General features: G+C 36.7%; 1 protein-coding gene across 7 annotated transcripts in view; it reads left to right on the plus strand.

Annotated features, from left to right (window-relative positions):
• Positions 1–1332: 1332 nt before the first annotated feature.
• Positions 1333–21478, plus strand: part of TENT2 (terminal nucleotidyltransferase 2) — a 59128-nt gene continuing 38982 nt past the window's right edge. For 3 of the 7 annotated variants that reach the window (XM_057540084.1, XM_057540088.1, XM_057540085.1), the window contains exons 1-5: positions 1334–1692; positions 1919–1987; positions 7485–7658; positions 7871–7960; positions 11051–11288. In XM_057540084.1, coding sequence (XP_057396067.1) covers positions 7522–7658; positions 7871–7960; positions 11051–11288 — 465 coding nt within the window. In that variant the 5' untranslated portion in view covers positions 1334–1692; positions 1919–1987; positions 7485–7521. Of the gene's footprint in view, positions 1693–1918; positions 1988–7484; positions 7659–7870; positions 7961–11050; positions 11289–21478 lie in introns of all 7 variants that reach the window. The other 4 variants (XM_007175865.3, XM_057540089.1, XM_057540087.1 and 1 more) reach the window with 3 other exon arrangements.

Below are 21478 nucleotides of genomic sequence, written 5' to 3' on the forward strand. Positions count from 1 at the left end.
AGTGAGGGATTTCAGTGCTCTTCCCTTAATAATTAATAAAATAAGTAGACAGAAAATCAGTAAGTATGTTCTAAATCCCCCCCAGGATTTAGATTTGAACAATAATATCAGGCAACTTGATGTGATTCACATTTGTAGAGCATTTCACCCAACAGCTACAGAATACACATTTATTTTAAACGTACACTGAACACTTACTAAGACAGACCAACCATATTCTGGGCCACAGAACAAGTCTCAATAAATTTAAAATGACTCGAATTATATGAAGTATGTTCTTTCATGATAATGGGATTAAATTAGAAATCAGTAACAGAAAGGTATCCGGAAAGTCTGATACTTGGAGACTAAATAACATAAATAATCTGAGGATCAAATAAAAAAAAAACCCATATAGGGAAATTAGAAAGTATTTTGAAATGAAGTAAAATGAAAACACAATATATTAAAATGTGTGGGATACAGCTAACACAGTACTTTGAAGGAAACTCATACTACTAAATGCCTATATTACAAAGGAAGAAACATCTCAAATCAAAGACCTCAGTTTCCAAGAAACTGGAAAATTAATTTTAAAAACTTCAAAAAAAAAAAAAAAGAATAAAGGAAATAAACATAACAGCAGAAATCAATGAAAGAGAAAAGAAAAATAAAGAAAATCTATGAAACCAAAAGTTGACTTTGAGATTTGAAATCAGTGAGGTTAATATTGCCTCTTGCCAGGTCGATCAGGAAAAAAGAAAAAAGACACAAGTTCCCAATTTCAGGAATAAAAAGGACAATAAAGGAATATTGTTAACAGATTTACACGAATAAATTCAACAACTTATATTTTCACAACTATTAAAGCTCACTCAAGAAAAAATATTAAATATTTGTTTTATTGGTGAATGTTAGCTACTAAGGCAGGGAGTTGAGTCCGGGCTTTATAGATAAATAAGGGTCCCCAAGCAGCTCTCAGTTCATTAACGGGGAAAAACAAAGCTTAATACTGATCGGTGCAGAAGAGTGAGGGAAAACTTGGCCAGGAAAAGCTTCTCTGGGGAGGAGTCACCCGGCTGAGAGACAGGAAGGACCAGTAAAAAAATGTTTCTCAGAATGTGAGCTTGAGGAGCGGGGGCAGGGTAGCTCTCCGCCGCCCACCCTCCTACGTCTGCCGCTCCGCCTTTCTCAGGGCAGTCCCAGCCCCTCCCCTACGCGCTCGCGTTCGCTCTCGCAGCTGCTGAGCGTCCCACTCCCTCCCAGCCGGGCCCCCAGGAGCCGTGCGCTTGCGCACTCGAGTGAAGAGCTCGCAGGAGAGAGCGAGGCGGCTGCCGGAAGTATGACCTCCGTCCCCCTACTCGCTGTTTCCATCCGGGGTCACGTCGGTCTTCCGGGTGTTTCCGACAGGGCTTTCTACGCCGCTTTTTTCCGGCTACCTTTTCGTCTTCCGTCTCTTGCCACCGCCCTCGAGCTCCCTCACCCTTGCTGGCCCTGCCTTTTCTTGTGTCGCTCCTCCCCGGCCGCCGAGCCCGGGAATTAGATCGCAATCCGGAGCCGGAGCCGGGCCTACCCATTCCGCTCGGGCACTAACTCCTTTGGCTCGGGAGAAAGCTAGGACCGAGCGCGCCGGGCCGTCCCTGCTCCGGCTCTGGAGCTCCTGGGCTGGCGGTGCCGGTAGATCCTCCTGCTTAGCCTTCCCTGAGGACACTTGTGAGTTAGGGGGTTTCGGAGAGGAAAGCAACAGTGTAGGCCTGGGTGGGGGGCGGGGCGCCGGGAGCTTTTTCGGAAACTGTAGTGTTTTGCGTGGGAGGTTCCGGCATAATCTCTGTGAGATCCCAGACGTATGGGCGGTCCCCAGGCTGCGGTACTTTCTGAAGAATCTTAGGAACTCTTAAACGTTTCCCATTCGTTTGTCTTTGTCGCGCCCCGTCTTCAGTCTAGGACCAAACGAGGAAGACTGTCTTGGGACCCTGCATGGGGTTTCAAAGGGTGGTGAAGAACTAAGGTAAATATCTGAATTAATAATTAAAAATTTAAGACTTTTCACTAAGTGGTTGTGAAATTGTCTCAGTTCTTAGCTTTACAGGAAACTGCACAGGTTAGGACGGTCAGATTGTTGTCTATCCCCTTTGTTTTTTTGCACCGTTCAGCCTTTGTAGATAGGTTCTCCATCTCTCTTTCTAGGTCAGAACACGGGCGGCTTCTGTGTCTCATAAATTCTCTACTATCCAAGTTCCCTGCCTTGTTTGATCCTCTCTCAGCTCTTTGTTTAAAATAGCAGTCGTTTATTTATATTGGTACACCAATACGATGAACAAAAAAGAAAATGAAACAAACTCAAGCTACATTGGCAACGTAACAAACGTGTGGTGTATGGTTTTGTGGGGATGAATCAGAACTGAACACTAAGTCTGTGCATTTGAATTACAGGCGACATACTACTTTTGTAAATACCCTCATATTGTACGCTTTATTACCACAAGGCTTTAAACATGGCATTAACAGCTAGAAGGCTCTTAATATGTACTGATTAATAGCCAAATAATAGTAACATTACTCTGTTGGTGTGAATAGTCCCAATTCTGTCTGATCAGGAAGTGTAACAGGCTCTGTGTGAAATAGGTATTTTAGAAATGTCCATTTGGAATCACGTGGCTAGATTATTTTTTAATACTTGGATGGGATCTAATTCTTGATCAGACGGGATATATGTATATGTATAGCTGATTGACTTTGCTGTACAGTAGAAACTAACACAACATTGTAAAGGCAACTATACTCCAATAAAAATTAATTTAAAAAGAATGTCTTTTTCAAAACCTGTGGGTGGTTTGACAGAGGGTGAGCAGGATTTAGGAGTTGGACTTTTTGCATTGTGGAGAAAAAAAGTGAGTTTAGGGGATCAAAGGCATTTGGACAAAGTGGACAGATAACTAGATTTGCTACTACATTTCTGGTTTTTATACTAGGTAGATTCCACTTTCCAGGGAATCTTGATGAAGGAATTATGTAACGTTGAGTGTTCTCTAATTCCTTGGAGGAGAGGTCAAGTTTAGGACAGAAATTCCGGGTTGTAAGTTATAGGACCAAATGCTATGTCACTAGGAATTACTTTGTGAACTACTCCATTACTGCCTTGTCTCATATATGATTATTTACAGATAAACCTGTGTAATTTCCAAATGGGCAACCTTAGTCAAGAAGTAATCCTTAAGATTCTCTTCTTAGGCAAGAACCAATGCAACAGTTTTAAAGCAGTTCAAAATTTACCCAGATTATTCTTTTTTATAGTCAAGTACAGATTGAGAAATTGATAATTTTCAAACTAAGAAAAATAGGATACCACCAATATCTGGATTTTACTTATAAAATTTCTTAAACCTGCTACCGTGGTTAATGTGGAGTAATTTTTTTTTTATGGATCATTGTCTACTTGGTGAACAAGGCTTTCATTCAGAATATAAAGAAAAAGATTTAAAATTTTGTAGAGGTCCCCTTAAATCTGGTATGGTAATAGTTTTGCTGGATTTTATTCTCAGAAACTATTGTGTTTAAAAAATGATCCCTTATATTGTTTTATTATAATAGGTTATTATTTTGGTGTCATTTTTATCTTCATCAAAATTAGTGTTGGAATGTATTAGGAGAAATATTAGAAAGAGGAATTGAAATTCATGGGCTTTTGGTTTACTTCCTTATCTTTAGATGGGCATGCAGAATACTTGTGTTGGAGAGCATTGAATGTCATTGATTACATTCCCTAGGAATGATCCTCCCCACTTGAAGGCTGGCCTGGTTAGGAGCCAGACTTGAGGGCCAAAAATTCATCCTGCGGAGAACCCGTTTTTGGAGGCGCTGGAAAACCTTTGATGCTTATCTGGGAATTAAGGATAGGCTGATTTAGATAACTGCCCTAAAGTATACTTATGAGTATGGAATCATTCTCAGCTTTTAAACCGTGGATAATTTGATCGTTTGAGGAGTACTTCTGGGCTACAAGACATCTTTTGACTTATTCTTAAGTTTGAGTCTGACCATGTAATGCAATAGAAATTAAGTGAGGTCTGGGCTATTATGTCATTTTGGGTCTCAAGCCTGAAGAAAAACAAAAGCATATTATTTATAAGTATAAACAAAATGTCTAGAATTGTAGCTATGAACTGATTTAAATAAATCTGAATATAGAGTGTTTTAATTCTAGTTTTTCTGAATACAAATTCCTTCTCTTGTTTGATCAGATCTATAGTATCTGTTACAACAAAATTAAATATCAAGCAAAATTCATTATAATGAATTGTATTTAATGTCATTTTCTCATGAATTCTATGAAATAGTAATTGTTTTATGGGGAGTTGAGTCAGAGGAGTAGAGTCAAGGAAGCCAAGAAGGAGTGTAAACCCAGGCAAAGGGAGAAGAAGGCATTAGTTGACAGCCTTAGATCTGGCATTCTACAATTATTGAGTGTACTTTTAATAAAGAATTCTCCGGCATCCTGCTTGGTTGAAGGTATTTCCTCTGATCAGTGAACATCAGAGAGTACAGTTTAGCAGATTTGATAGGATTGATTTTTTGTTTTAATCAATTTCCTATAACAAGAGATAAAGGCCTGCTGAAGAAAGCTGACAAACTCTTGTTTTCTGGAGGTAACACCTTGTCTCTGGTCCAAATTAGAGTCAGGCACTTGGGATGGGATCTGATGGTGGCGCAAGACTATTGTCCATAATCTGTTATGAACCTTGGACTGGTGAATCTCACTCTTTGGCCAGTCTAGGAAATTTTAATCTTACAGAATTGAAAAGGAATAAAGTTTCTGTGAGTGACTTATTGTTTCTTCCCAGATCTTTCTCTTTTCTCTCTTGTTGTCTCCTATTCTAATTTTTCCAGCCATCTCGTCTTAGTCCCAGAAGCAATTACCATTTCTTTTAGCAGCTTATATGTTATTTTCCTCTGTTTTTCAAAAAAAAAAAAAAAAAAAATGCAGAAATTTTTATAAAGCTTGTTTTTTGGATTGACATCCACTGAAAATGAGGATTTACCACTTTTATGTACCCTCTCTCATCATAAATTGTGAGATTTATGTGTGTGTATAAACATGTAAATATATGTAGCATATAGTATATGTAATCTGTAAATAAATACAGTGTAGTAAATATATAATAAATATATTACAATTTCTGTTTAAATCAGTATGTTCAATGTTCATGTTATTGTAAGAACCAAGTAGGTGACTGATTATATTTCTTTTTTTATATGACCTTTTGAATGTGTTTTGTCTGTAGTTTAGTAATTTATTTTTAACTTGCTGCATTTCTGTTCCTATAATTATTTCTGCTCTGTTAGCCGAACTCCTCTCTGTGGTCAAATATATAAGGTAATCTACCAGTTAATCTTTTTCCTCCTTGGATATCTTCTTGAAGCCCTCTATGTGTTTTAACTTAAGCTGTTTATTTAGCTTCCCTTCACAATCATCCTGGGGAATTTGTCTCTGCCCTGTGTCAGATCTCCCTTTTCCTAGATCCCAGATTTTCTTTTCTTTTTTTTGTTTTTTGTTTTTGATACCTTACATGTCTAAAAATGTTTTTATTTTCCTTTTGCACTGATAGTATAGCTGGGTATAAAATTATAGCTAGAAAGCATTTCCTTCAGAGCCTTGAAGGCATTCACTTCCTTGTTTTGTTTCTACTGTTGCTACTGAGAGGGTCAAAGCCATTTTGATTACCATCCCTAGGTGTGTTTTTTTTTTTAATTGAAGTATAGTTGATTTACAATGTTGTGTTAATTTCTGCTGTATAGCAAAGTGATACAGTTATACATTCTTTTTTATATTCTTTTCCATTATGGTTTATCTCAGGATATTGAATATAGTTCCCTGTGCCATATGGTAGGACCTTGTTGTTTATCCATACCATCCCTTTGTTTATAACATTTTCTTTCTCTGTAATATTTATAAGCTTCTTTTACCTGATATTCTGAAATTTCACTGTAATATACCTTTATATGTGTGTGTGTGTATGTATATGTGTGTGTGTGTGTGTGTGTGTGTGTATATATATATATATATATATATATATATATATATATATTCAGTTGTGCTTTATACTCATTGGGTCCTTTCAGTCTAAGGCTTGGTGTTCTTCAGCCTTGAACATTTTCTTGTTTTATTTACTTGGTAATTTCCTTTTCTGTGTTTTCTCTGTTCCTCCTGGAACTTCTATTGTATTGGATGTAGGACCACATAGTTTGGTTCTCTTATATTTTTTTCTCTTACTGTCCTGCCTCCTGTCTGCCCTCACCAATTTTTCCTTTTTGTTCATTCCTCAATGTTATCTTTTAGCTTCCTGCTGGATATTTCTGCTTTTAATTTTCCAAGAGCCCTTTCTGCTTTTTGAAAAACACATTCTTATTTACATATTGCAATGTTTTTTCATTAATTATGGAGGGTTTTTTTTTTCTCCTCACTTTTCATTTGTTGCAGGTGTTGTTTCTGTTTATTCCTAGGACTTTTTTTTTTTAACTTTTGATAATCCATGGATGTCTGTTTTCTAACTAGAAATCTAAATTGGAAGCTTATGTGCATGGGTAGGCAGTTCAATAGTAGGCTTCATTGTAGGTTGCGAGCGAGCTTAACTTTTTCTTGGTGAGTGACTGTTCCTATGTTACAGGTTCTTTGGTTACTGTATTATATGGTTTCTTGTTCCATTATTCCATAGATGAGTTTTCCAATTGCCTGAATTGGGAATGCAGGCTGGGGATCATATTTTTACTTTGTAGACTTCACTTAATACTTGTTTTCAGTTTGTTTTCTTACCCTACTCTTTGTAAGTTTATAGCCTCTTGGGGTCAGTCATTGCAAAGATTAAATATCTAGTCTTCTGCTTGGGGCAGTGAACGATTCTGATTGCTTTGTACCTAGGTTTTCCCCATTTGTGTGGAACAAACTCTTTTATTGGAAGTTCTTTTTATAAGTTGTTTAGACTTTGAGGGGAATCTCAGAATTTTGTAAATAGTTATTAGGTGATACAAATTCCATCCCTTGTTTGATCAGATCTGTACGATCTAAATCCTGGGAATCAGGTTGTCATGACAGCTTATACCTTTGAATAAATTAGATTGGGAATAAATGTAAGAAATTGTAGGATTTCATTAAATGTCTCACTTGGGTTGTTTCTTTTTATTATCAGAGTATAGTGGTGTTAACTTGATTCTAAAAGATTTGTTGATATTAGGGTACATTTATTAGGGAAAATTCATCATAAAATTAGAAACGCACAGATTTTACTATCATTTGAATAATGTGGTTAATCTAGATTTAAAATTTATTATTAGTAAGTTTTTTTTGTTACTTATGGTGTGACTTAAGAGATCTGTTTGAATTTTAAAAAAAGAACTTTGCAAATGAAATTCGTAACTTGGTAACAAATTGTTTATTAATTAGCAGATGCTAGTTACCAAAGAGTTCAATGTTTTTAAGCTGTAATAAATTATCTTTAAAACTATTCTAGGTAGAAGAATACATGTTTACTCTTAGTGAACAAGAGCATGTTCCCAAACTCAATTTTGGGTCGCCCGCCTTTCACTCCAAACCATCAACAACATAATAACTTCTTCACCCTGTCACCAAGTCTTTATTCACACCAGCAGCTTATAGATGCACAGTTCAACTTTCAGAATACAGAGTAAGTACGGTGTTATTTTGGCCCATGTCATTTGTAAGTGTCATTTTCTACTTGACACAAATCCTTTTTGTATGAAACATTTGGAGCTAGAGAAAATGTCATCATGTCTTGTTTTCTTTTGATCAGTGAACTGTTTAGTTTTTCTGAAATTAGTTTTTTGTTTTTAAGGAAAAAAATGTATACTACTACTATTCTTTCTTTGTCTTTGGTAGCTTGTCTAGAGCTGTATCATTACAGCAGTTGACATATGGAAATGTCAGTCCAATACAGACCTCAACTTCCCCATTATTTCGAGGAAGGAAGTAAGTATTTCTTACTTATTTTAAAAGAAAAATTTGCGTTTTTGGGAACTGTTTAACACTGTATCTTGTATTAAGTTGAATGGACACTATGCCCTACATTTTGTTTTCTGGGACCTGTGTGATCAGATCAGTCCTGTAACAGAATTTTAAAACTTCAAAGTATTTAAAAAATTTTAGGGATAACTGTCTTCAGATAACTACTTTTAATTGAGATTTTTAACTAAATCAGTTGGGTTTCTGTATCTGTTTGTTAGGGCCGCCATAACAAAGTACAATAGACTTGGTGGCTTAAACAACAGAAATTAATTTTCTCAAAATTCTGGGGGCTAGAAGTCCAAGATCAAGGTTTTGGCAGGTTTGGTTTCCTCTGAGGCCTCCCTGTTTAGCTTATAGATGGCTGCTTTCTTTCTCTCTCCTCAGATGGTCATCCCTCTGTGTTTTCGGTGTCCTAATCTAGTCTTCTGAGGACACTAATTATATTGGATTAGGGCTCACTCTAATGACCCCATTTTAACTCAGTTAATTCTTTAAAGGCCCTGTGTCCAAATACAGTCACATTTTGAAGTACTAGGGGTTAAGACTTAAACATATGAATTTTGAGAGGACATAATTCAGCCTATAACACCTTCTTTCTAGTAAAGTTTACTATTTGATTTATCTTACACAGGTAAGGTTCCATGATAAATATTATTATAGTGAAAATTTTTACATAAAGCTTTCTATAGAGAAGTCAGGAATCAATTCATTTTAACCAATTTGATTAAAAGAAATTGATGTATCACGGGGTAATTATGATAGAACTTTAGGGGTAATTATTAAAATAAAATTTGGCAATATTTGCAAGATATTGCTATTTATAGTCTGTATAAACATTCCGTAACTTTTATGTCCAACTAGAAATAACACTAGCTAAGAATTATTGATCACTCACTATGTGTAGTAGGCATTGTTCTAAGGACTTTGCAAATAATGGTTTGACTAAGTTTCACAACACTTTATGAGGTAAGTACTGTTACGCCTCTTCTTTTGAGGAGAAAGCTGAAGTGCACAGAAGTAATGATCTGGTTATTCAGGTAGAAGTAGCATAGCTGGGATTTGAAACCAGGTGGTTTGGCTCTACATCCCATACTTAGAAGCACTGTGAATTCTTCTTCAAAGTTGTCATTGTGGAAAACTATATAATGATGCTTAAATTATTGACTTTATTCAAATTTTCATTTTTTAGAAGTTGCCTTGCTAGCCCATTTGTGAATCATGAATGAAAATAAATTCCACTAGTTCATAATTATACGTATGTATTTTTAAAACTAAAATTGACATTCTCAGTAGAAGATATTCAGCATATAAAGCTCTAAATTTTATGTTTAAAAAGTGTTAAAGGGGCTTCTCTCATGGCTCAGTGGTTAAGAATTCGCCTGCCAATGCAGGGGACATGGGTTCGAGCCCTGGTCGGGGAAGATCGCACATGCTGCGGAGCAACTAAACCTGTGCACCACAACTACTGAGCCTGCGCTCTAGAGCCCGTGAGCCACAACTACTGAAGCCCATGCGCCTAGAGCCCATGCTGTGCAACAAGAGAAGCCACCGCAATGAGAAGCCTGCGCACCACAATGAAGACCCCGCTCGCCACAACTAGAGAAAGCCCGCATGCAGCAACAAAGATCCAACACAGCCAAAAATAAATGAATAAATACATTTAAAAAAACAATAAAAAAAAAAAATATAAACTTATGTTTTTTTAAAAAAATTGTTTATTTATTTATTTATATTTATGACTGTGTTGGGTTTTGTTTCTGTGCGAGGGCTTTCTCTCGTTGTGGCAAGTGGGAGCCACTCTTCATCGCAATGCGCGGGCCTCTCACTATTGCGGCCTCTCTTGTTGCAGAGCACAGGCTCCAGACACGCAGGCTCAGTAGTTGTGGCTCATTGGCCTAGTTGCTCTGCGGCATGTGGGATCCTCCCAGACCAGGGCTCAAGCCCGTGTCCTCTGCATTGGCAGGTGGATTCTCAACCACTGCGCCACCAGGGAAGCCCCCTAAACTTATGTTTTTAGCATCTTTACCTGTGAGTAGGAGTACCAGTTATTTTGTGGGTCTGTCGAGGAGAGAGTAATTGACATAATCCCAAGAGTATTAAAATAAAAACCTTCAGGTGGCTATGACTCATAAAATTTTAGAGTTCAAAAGGAATTGGATAATTTCCTATGGTGTAAACAACTTAATAAAGTAAATACCTTTCTTTTCCCTCAAATAATTACTTTTAAATTGTTTTTCCCTTTTTGTTTTGAATATTTTTAAGCCTCCTGAAAAATTTGAAGAGTAGTACAATGAACACCTGTATGTGGTTTTCCTAGATTCATCGGTTCTGCGAGATTTGTTTTATTCTGCCTTTTTCCTTCCCTACCCCTACTTTTTTCTGAGTGATATGAAAGAAGGTTGTTGACATCGTTGCACTTTACCCCGCAACACATCAGTGCATTCCTCCTAAGAACAAAGATATTCTCTTGTATAACCAAAAATATATTGTTCATGCCCGAGAAATTTAACATTAATACAATACTGTTATCTGAAATGCAGTTCATTTTCAGATTTCTTTAGTTGTCCAATGTCTTTATATAAAGCTTTTTTAAAAAGTAACTGTCTCTTAATTTGGTCTTTCCTACTGATAAACCAGAACATAGGTGTTCTCAAAGAGCCCTTTTTTATATATAGCACTCAGTTCAGTTAATCTTATCCTCCTTATGTTAGAGTTTGGATCTTTTATTGTTAGTGATTCTATAAATAGAAATTCTCCTGCCAAGTTTTTGCTGCTGATATGAAGTATTGTGGTGGTTCAAATGCAGGAGACCAACCCTAATGTATATATGTGGTTTGTTTTTTTAAAAAGTGCATCATTATTACACATTTTTTCTAAAGTGTTCTCTAAGGCATCTCTTATGCCGAAAATGAATATTTTAAGATTCATTTAGAGCTAATAATGTGGCCTCACTGAAAAAGTCAGTATTGTCATCTATTTATATATTTTTAGTGTTTTCTATTGGTAATCAGAAAATTATATCTTTAATCACTAAGGTATATTGTTTGTTTTCAGGAGATTAAGCGATGAAAAGAATCTTCCTCTTGATGGTAAACGACAACGTTTCCATTCACCTCACCAAGAGCCAACTATAGTTAACCACATAGTGCCTTTATCAGGTGAAAGAAGATACTCAATGCCGCCATTGTTTCATACACACTATGTACCAGATATAGTCAGAGGTGTTCCACCTTTTCGAGAAATACCATTTTTAGAACCTAGAGAAATCACACTGCCTGAGGCCAAAGATAAGGTAATTTTAATGTAGATTTTAGTTTTATCTTTTGGGAAGTTAATATAAATAGTGTATTAAAAGTATCAGAAATATCTAATGTCTTGGATGAAGTAGAACATGCCCTTTTTTGCACTATTTAAACTACTATTCAGTTTTCTGTCTAAATTTGATTCTTTGATTTTTGTGAGCTGTTCTTCTTTGGAAATGCAGCTTTCATATCAGGATATCAGATTTTCTGTGATTTATAAAAATCTGGGATTAAAGCCTAAAATGTTTGATTTCTTAGTTTAGAGAATTCTGTCGTTACCTATTCTTATTACAGAAAAACAAGCTTTCATGTGGATATTGTAGTAAAGTATTAAAAAGCATCTTTTGGGATATTTGTTTTTATCGTGAGGTTTTTAATGTCAAAAATAGAGAACCCAGGAGTCAGTGAGAAAGTAATACTTCCAAAGGGATATGATCAGGAAAGATTTATCAAAAACATTATTTGTAAAAAAAATTTCAAATAAATGAAATGAAGCTCTTAAAATAATAATTCTTGGGAAATGACATTATCAGCATTGGGGAACAATGAGTTATTTAATACCAGTATTAGAAGCATATCTCTTCTCTCTCCCCATATTTAGTGAAACCTAAAAAAAAAATTCTGGGTAATTTAGAAGAGTTTATAATGTAAATATCTGCATTCTCTTGAATTGTCTGTGGCTTATATTTGTTGTTTTTGCATTTTCAAAGCTGCTCTACTCTGGAGAAATATGACATTTGTAGGCTAAGGAGAAGGAGCCTGAAAAGAGTGTAGTGACTTTGTTTTACTCATCTTTGGGTTCCTAGCAACCAGCATAGGTCTGGAACATAGTAAGTGTACAGAAAATGTTGGGTCAAAAAGGAACACTTGCTTCATTCCTTAGTTGTGCTGCTTTTTATTCTCCTATCATTCCTTTTGTCTTTAATTGAGATGTAATTGTATCATAAAATTCATTATTTTATTTATTTATTTTTTTGGCTGCGTTCCGTCTTCGTTGCTGCACACGGGCTTTCTCTAGTTGGGCGAGCGGGGGCTACTCTTCATTGTGGTACGCGGGCTTCTCATTGCAGTGGCTTCTCTTGTTGCGGAGCACAGGCTCTAGGTGCACAGGCTTCAGTAGTTGTGGCACATGGGCTTAGTTGCTCAGTGGCATGTGGGATCTTCCCGGACCAGGGCTTGAACCCATGTCCCCTGCATTGGCAGGCGGATTCTTAACCACTGTGCCATCAAGAAAGTAAGTCCCCGTAAAATTCACTCTTTTAAAGTGTATGATTGAGTGGTTTTTATTATATTCACAAGGTTGTGCAGCCATTACCACTGTCTAATTCCAGTACATTTTCATCATCCCCAAAAGACACCTTGTACCCAGTAGCAGTTCCTTTCTCATCTCTGCCCCTCTCCCACAGCCTCTGGCAACCACTAATCGATTTTTTATCAGTATGGATTTGTCTGTTTTGAACATTTCATGTAAATGGAGTCATACAATATGTGGTCTTGATTCTTTCACTTAGCATGTTTTCAAGATTCATCCATGTTGTAGCATTTCTCAGTTCTTTATTCCTTTTTATAGCTGAGTAATATTCCATTATATAGATAAACAGTATTTTATTTGTGCATTCCTCAGTTGATGGATTTTTGGGCTGTTTCCACTTTTTGACTATTCTGCTATGAATATCTGTGTACAAGTTTTTGTGTGGACATGTTTTCATTTCTCTTGGGTCTATACCTAGGGGTGAAATTGCAGAGTTATGCAGTAGCTCTATGTATAACTTTTTGAGGAATTGCCAACGTATTTTCTAAAGTGGCTGCACCATTTTACATTTCTACCAGCAGTGTGTGAGTGTTCCAGTTTCTTCACATCTTTGCCAACACTTGTTATTGTTTGTCTTCTTGATTATAACCAGGTGGGTTATAACCTAGTGGGTGCGAAATGGTATCTCATTGTGATTTTGGTTTGCATTTCCCTAATGACTAATGATGTTGATCATCTTTTCATTTGTGTGTTGGAATGTGTATCTTCTTTGGAGAATTGTCTATTCAGATCCTTTGTCCATTTTTAAATTGTTTTTGTTGTTGTTCTTGTTGAGTTGTAAGAGTTGTTTATATGTTCTGAATACTAGACTTTTATCAGATAGGTGATTTGCAAATATATTCTTCTATTCTGTGGTGTGTCTTTTTACTTTCTTGATGGTCTCCTTTGAAGCACAAAAGCTTTTCATTTTGATGAAGTCCAGTTTGTTTTTCTTTGGTTGCTTGAGCTTCTGGTGGCATATCTAAGAAACCATTGCCTAATCCAGGGTCACAAAAATTAATGCCTCCATGTTATCCTAAGAGTTTTATAGTGTTCTTAGATTTAGGTCTTTGATCCATTTTGAGTTAATCTTTATATATGGTGTGAAGTAGGGGATCTAACTTAATTTTTTGCTCTTGGTCCAGTTGTCCCAGCACTGTTTAAGAAAAAGGCTGTCATACTTTTCTTACTGTGAAGTAGGAAAAGCATTTAGGCAATACCAGTGGGAAGAAGGCAAAAGCAGAGCAAAACTTGGGATGTTTTGGTACCTCCCCACCCCCCCTCGACTCTTTGTCCTTTCTTTGCTTTCTCATTTTAAAGAAACTCATGTAATACTATATTGTGAAAGCCTGTGGTATAAATCCCATGAGACCAATTCTTTGAATGATGATATAACAACCTTTTACGACGTGTGGGTTTTTGATATATACATGCAGGTAGGGCCATTTTTTATGGAATATATTTTGCATGAGTATTGAAGCTCTCTATTTTTGCATGTATTTATTTGTATGTTTGTAATAGTTAATTCTTAGAACTAACTAAATAACTACTAGTTCTGCATATGGATCAAGGATATATTGAGTCTCAGTAAATGTAATAACATGATTCACATTAGTCAGTATAAATCATCTAGTAAAGTATGGTTCCATATCAGTAAATTTTTCTTTGCTTAGTAGCGTAGAAAAAGATTGTCCTAAATCTTATGGTTTTGGCATAAGCACTTATCTCAAGGGATAAAGATAATATTCTGTTGTTAAACCAATTTCTTTGAGTGCTACTCTGTACTTGCCTAGTTGTGGGAGAAAGAAGGCAAGTAGTTAGTTCTGTGTCCATTCCTTAAGTGAACACTTTTTAAGAAAACTAACATTTATTGATGTCTCTTCTCTTCTAGGCATTCTACATATGCTATGTTATTTAGTCTTTTCAAGAACCCCATGACATGGATATTATCCTAATTTTACTGAGGCTCAGAAAGCTAAATAACTTGCTCAAGGTCACAGCTAGTAAGTGACACAAACAAGATTTGACCCTCATCTCTAATAATATAAACAGGAGGAACTTAAGATGCTTAAAATCAAGAGTAGGGAGATGACATTCTTAGAACTGACTATAATAGCTGGTAATCTGTGGCAGTAATAGCTAATGTTTACTGAGTGTCTTTCTTTGCCAGCAGCGTGCTCAGTAGTTTGTATGGTTTACCTCTGTTTATCTCTGCTGGATTGTAAAATGAGTGGGAGGTTCAGTGAGAAATAAAAGTGGAGCAGTAGTTTGAGGCTTTGAATGCACAGTAGAATGCCGTTGAAGGTTTTTGAGTAGAGGACTAGCCCAATTAGATTTGCATCTTTGGGAAGATAGTTCTTAGAGTATAGTGGAGTTTGGTTTGGAATAAGGAGAGCCTGGAAGTTGGATGATTACCTTGAAGGCTATTAATTATCAAATTCTTTCAGATGAGAGGTGCTGAAGCTTTCAGTTACGGTGGATGGTGGTGGAAAAGATATGAGAGACCGTGCATAAGAAAAATTGATAGATGTGTGGAATGATTGAATATAGGGGGGAGAGGGAGAGAGAGAGAGATATCAGTAACTTTAATGATTTGATTCTGGACTGTTAACAGAGATAAGGAACCCAGATTTTGGGTGTATAAGCTGATTGAGGAAGTAGTCAAGAGTTATTTGGAACTATGGGGAAATCTTCTGTAACGTTTGTGCTCTTGAAAGACCTCATGTTCTGCAGATTGCACACTACGAATATAGGGCTATGGGGAAATAGGGCTGGAAGACACTACTCAAAACCTAAACAGTTTTGTAACCAGAACACTATCAAGAATAATAATCGATATCTTAGGAAATGACTTGGACAGACCAGGTAGGTGGCTTAGCATGGTTGGATGCTGCTGCATGGGATATTAAAAATACACAATACAGAGTTGAGATATGCTGGCTTGTGGAGGGCCCTGAGACAAGGCAGTTAAAAGTGGCGCTCTGAGTCAGTGAGTCTGCTGTTAAGATAGACTCAGAAGGAAATACACCAGCAGAGAGCTGTGTGAGTCTGGGCGTATGCTTATCAAGTGGGAACCCTGGATATGGATGCTTATTTTTAGTTGTCTTAGATCTATAAGGACTCCTGCCTGTGAGCAGCCAAGCTGAGGGCTTTTTTTTTTTTTTTCCTTGTAAGGTTATAATTCCACAATTTCAGCTCCACATACAAATCAACCCAATTAATACATTAAATTGATACTGTTCCCTTATTTACCAATTGTCTGTAAGCTAATCAGTATTGTAGAAAAACATGTTGTAGCTGAACTGGTCATATATATTTCAGAAGCAAGCCTGGGGACAGAGATATGAATCCTGAAGTCACCTGAAATAGAAGTGACAATTGAAACTCTTGAAGTAGATGAGATTCTGTATTTTTTTAGTATCCAGCAAATATTTGTGAGTGCCAGCTATATGCTACAATGTTGTGCTACAACATTTTGGTAAACGTACATGGTCTCTTTAACATGTACATACAGTATAGTGAGAGGGAGAGCCATTGAAAAATAATCATGCAAATCGCAGTTTTATTTATATAAGTGCTATAAAGGAAAATTGCAGAGTGGTAAGAGAATTTATTTGAAGTTTCAGTGATGGTCTAGAGGAGGTAATGTTTGAGCTGAGATCTGAAGGGTGAGTAGGAGTTAACTAGTGGAAGAGTAGTGGGGGTGGAGAGAATGCTTTAGAGAGAGGGAACAGCGTATTTGAGGGTCCTAAAAATTGTAGAAGGGAGCATGGAGTATGCAAAGAACTGAAAGGAGGCCAAGGTGGCTAGAGTTTGATTGGTTTAGGAGTTTTTTAAGTAGGAAAGAGATGAGTTAAAATTATTCTGACTTCATTTTAAGCAGTTGAACAAGTGTGGATGTAGGGAATTTATGGTTGGGTACTAGGTGAAAGGTAATGGCGCCTTGAATTAGGAAGTGCTGGTAGGTCAGATGAAGAAAAACTGGATTTAAGCTGTGTTGGGGGAAGTGAAATTGATAGGATTTGTTGATGGATTAGAGATTAGGTCATCTAAGCATCTGCATCCTGGGATGTTTAGCCACATTCCTGGCTTCAACTCACTAGATGCCACTTATCGCTGGTTATGACAACTAAAAATGCCTATAGACATTGCCGGATGTCCCCTGGGGGGCAGAATTGCCTCTAGTTGAGACTCAGCTGGTTTAGATAGAGAAGAAAATATTGAAGATTACTCCCAAATTTCTGGCTTCTATAACTGGATTCATGGTGGTACCATTCACTGAGACAGAACAAAATGCAAGAGGAGCAAGTTTTAGGAGTATGTGTATTTAATAGGAATTGAAGGGTGAGCAGGGATGTCATGAGTTCTGTGGACATGTTGTCTTAAATGTGCATTTGAAACATCAAATTAGATATTTAGAGTTGATAGTTTAATACATATAGATCTGGGGCTTCCCTGGTGGCGCAGTGGTTGAGAATCTGCCTGCCAATGCAGGGGACACGGGTTCGAGCCCTGGTCTGGGAAGATCCCACATGCCACGGAGCAACTGGGCCCGTGAGGCACAACTACTGAGCCTGCGCGTCTGGAGCCTGTGCTCCACAACAAGAGAGGCCGCGATAGTGAGAGGCCTGCGCACCGCGATGAAGAGTGGCCCCCGCTTGCCGCAACTAGAGAAAGCCCTAGCACAGAAACAAAGACCCAACACAGCCAAAAATAAATATAAAAATAAATTAAAAAAAAATACATATAGATCTGGAATTTAGAGGAAAGGTATTGACCAGAAGTGTACATTTGGTGATCATTGGCATGTAGATGATAATTGAAGCCAAGAGGATGGGTATGATTGTCTAGGGGGAGTGGTGAGCCTGGATCCAAGACTGATTGAAATAGGTTGAGGAAAGGGTAGGAAAACAGATATGGAAACTAAGCTTATTTACAACTGTTTTGGGAAGTTTGGCTGTGAAGAGGAGGAGCCAAAGATGGGAAGCTGGAACAAAGGAGTTTTTTTGTTTTGTTTTTGAGGTGGAAGAAACTTTAAGCACATATAAATGTTTATGGGAAAGATTCCTTAGAAGGTGGAAAGGGCATGGGTCCTGCCTATAGGTGGAGTGATTGGCTTTAGGTTAGAGAAAAGCTTTTTGGAACTGGAGGATATAGGAGGAGAGGATAGGTGTAGGTAAAAGGAAGATAGGTAGATTTGTAGATATGGTATGGAGAAGTTAACGGAGTTTCCATAGTTGAGTGGCTTCTTCATGTTTTCTCTCTGAATTACTATGCAAGGTTATCTGTTGACAGTAGAGAAGATGAAATGGGATGTCTGAGGTTTAAGAATAGTGGAGAAGGTTTGAAACAGTATTTGCTGGGTAGTGTAAAGAGCTCACTTAACATTGGTAATAATGAATTTACTATTAATAATAAATCAGTCAGCTGCTTTAGTAAGTTCCAGGGAAATATTGTGTTAGTAGAAGTTTTAATTAGTTTGAGAATTAAACATAAAAAATTAAATTTTTGAAAATGAGTACGTTCTGAGTTTAAATTTTTCCTCCATTTTGAAGTCTTTTCTCTGTTTTTCAAGTTGTTATATTAGCAAACAGAACTCTTCTCAGGGAAAAAATCTGAGGTACTTTTCTGGATTTTAACTTTTATTTCACTCTAGCTTTTAGGTGAAGATATGGTTGCCTGGACAAAAAAGAGGCTGTAGAGGAATCAGAATTATCTCAACTCCTGGATTTCATCTATAATAACTGTTTTTTGAAAATTCTGGGTAGTTTGAAGACATTATGTGAATTGAAGTAATTGATTTTGAATTTTGAGTTGAGATGAGGATAGGTTGAGGTTTTCTTGGTACTGAGTATAAAGTAAAAAGATGATTATGAATGAATTGTTCAAGATTTCTTGTGTAATGTTCAGTTTTGGAAAGGAGCAAATTTTATGGACCCTCTTGGCACCCTAGGAGGAACAATTTGGGGACAGTTACTTTGCAGATTTTTCAGAGGCTCTATCTTTAAAATTTTCAATATTCCACCTTATTTAGAAACAGAACAAATGTATATGCCCACATCTCCTATCAGTTTTTTTCCAGCTTTACTGAGATATGAGTAACAAATAAGAATTGTATATATTTGAGGTATACATGATGTTTTGATGTATGTGTATGTTGTGAAATGATATACGATAATCAAGATAATTAAGGTGATATTCATCACCTCACATAGTTACATTTTTTTGTGATGAGAACACTTGAAATCTACTCTCTTAGCAAATTTCAAGTGTACAATACATTATTAACTGAACGTATTCACTGTAATTGTACATTATGTCTCCAGAAGTTATTCATCTTATAACTGAAAGTTTGTACCCTTTGAGCAATATTTCTCCACTTTCCTAATCCTACTCCTCAGCCCCTAATAACTGCCATTCCACTCTCTGCTACTGTGAATTTGACTTTTTTAGAGTCCACATGTAAGTGAGGTCATGCAGTATTTGTCTTTCTGTGTCTAGCTCATTTCATTTAGCATAATGTCTTCCAGGTTCATCCATGTTGCAAATGGCAGAATTTCCTTCCTTTTTAAGGCCAAATGATATTCCATTATGTATGTATACACACACACACGCACATTTCCTTTATCCATTCATCCATCAGTGGACACTTAGGTTTTCTCCATATCTTGGCTACTGTGAATAATGCTGCAGTGAACATGGGAGTGCAGATTCCTTGTTGAGATAGAGACTTTTTTCCTTTGGATATATATCCAGAAGTGGGATAGCTAGAACATATGGTAGTTCTATTTTTAATTTTTTGAGGAATCTCCTTGCTGTTTTCCAATATGGTTGTACTTCCTATGAATACTGTATAAGGGTTCCCTTTTCTCCACATCCTCGCCAACACTTATCTTTTGACTTTTTGGTAATAGCCATCTTAACAAGTGTGAGGCGATATCTCATTGTGGTTTTTTTAAAATTATTTTTTATTTATTTATTTTTGGCTGTGTTGGGTCTTTGTTTCTGTGCGAGGGCTTTCTCTAGTTGTGGCAAGCGGGGGCCACTCTTCATCGCGGTGCGTGGGCCTCTCACTATCGCAGCCTCTCTTGTTGTGGAGCACAGGCTCCAGACGCGCAGGCTTAGTAGTTGTGGCTCACGGGCCTAGTTGCTCCGCAGCATGTGGGATCTTCCCAGACCAGGGCTCGAACCCGTGTCCCTTGCATTGGCAGGCAGATTCTCAACCATTGCGCCACCAGGGAAGCCCCTCATTGTGGTTTTGATTTGCATTTTCCTGATGCTAAGTAATACTGAACATCTTTTCATGTACCTGTTGGCCATTTGTATGTCTTCTTTGGAAAAATGTCTCTTTAGGTCCTTTGTCCATTTTTAAATTGGGTCATTTGTATTTTTGCTACTGAGTTGTGTGAGTTTCTTATGTATTTTGGATATTAACCCCTTCTCAGATACATGGTTTGCAAATATTTTCTCCCATTCTTTATGCTGCTTTTTCATTTTGTTGATTTTTTTTTTGCTGTACAGAAACTTTTTTATTTGACGTAGCTCCGCTTGTTGATTTTCGTTTTGTTGCCTATGCTTTTGGTGTCAAATATGAAAAATCATTGTCAAGACCAAGGTCATGGAACTTTCCCCTTATGTTTTCTTATATGAGTTTTACAGTTTCAGGTCTTACAATTAAATCTTTAATCCATTTTGAGTTGATTTTTGTGTATGGTGTAAGGTAAGGGCCCATTTTCATTCTTTTGCCTGTGGATATCCAGGTTTCCCAACACTGTGGAAGACTATGCTTTTTCTATTGTATAGTCTTGACACCTTTTAGTTAACCATATGTGCATGGGTTTTTTCCTGGGCTCTCTATTATGTTCATTGGTCTGTGTGTCCATTTTTATGCCAGTACTATACTGTTTTGATTACTATAGCTTTGTAATAGAATTTGAAATCAGAAAGTGTCATGTGTCCAGCTTTGTTCTTCTTGTGTAAGACTGCTGTAGCTATTCTGGGTCATTGGTGGTTCCATATGAATTTTAGGATTGCTTTTTCTATTTCTGTTTGAAATGCCACTGGAATTCTGATAGGCATTGCATTGAATCTGTAGATAGCTTTGGACATTTTAACAATTTTAATTCTTCGGATCCATGAATGGGATATCTTTCCATTTATTTGTAGTCTTTAATTTCTCTCACCAGTGTTTTATAGTTTTCAGTGTACAGATCTTTTACCTCCTTGGTTAAATTTATTCTTGGGGCTCTATCTTTATAATGTATGTGTCTGTCAAAAAAGTTTTAAAGCCACTGAGATGCAAATTCATGTAGAAAATCTAGACCAGGACTCAGCACAAGAGATTCTCAAATGAAAGCTTGTTTTGTTTGTTATTTTTCATCCTCCTTTTATTAGGCAATTCTTTCTTGGCTAAGTTCAGGTAATAGTATGTGCCTAAAAGCAGTCAGGGTTCAGGGGAAAAAATCAGTAATTCAAACTGCCTAATCAGTGTACCAGTTGATAAATTAATCAAGAGATTAATTTATCTTGATTAAGATAAACCAATGAAGGCTTATCTTAATTGGCTTATTATCTTGTGAGCCAATGAAGGCTCTACATTTGTGGCCACACACACAAAAACATAGTAATTTAACACGTTAATAAAGAGTGGGTTGTTTTCAGCATGACATTTTCCTGATTCTATTTTATTTAATTTGAAGAGAAAGGGAATTCAGTATCAAGAATGAATTTAAACTTTTATTTCATAACTACCTTTATTTTACTGAGTAATTGGTACTAACTTCTTCTACAGTTACATGTGTAACAAAGATTGTGGCAATGAGAGAGCCTGAGGAATTGCTAGTTTTTGTTGAAGTGTTTGTGAACTAATGACCTATTTTCCGTACCATA

Source organism: Balaenoptera acutorostrata, chromosome 2 (assembly GCF_949987535.1).
Source record: "Balaenoptera acutorostrata chromosome 2, mBalAcu1.1, whole genome shotgun sequence".
NCBI lineage: Eukaryota > Metazoa > Chordata > Mammalia > Artiodactyla > Balaenopteridae > Balaenoptera > Balaenoptera acutorostrata.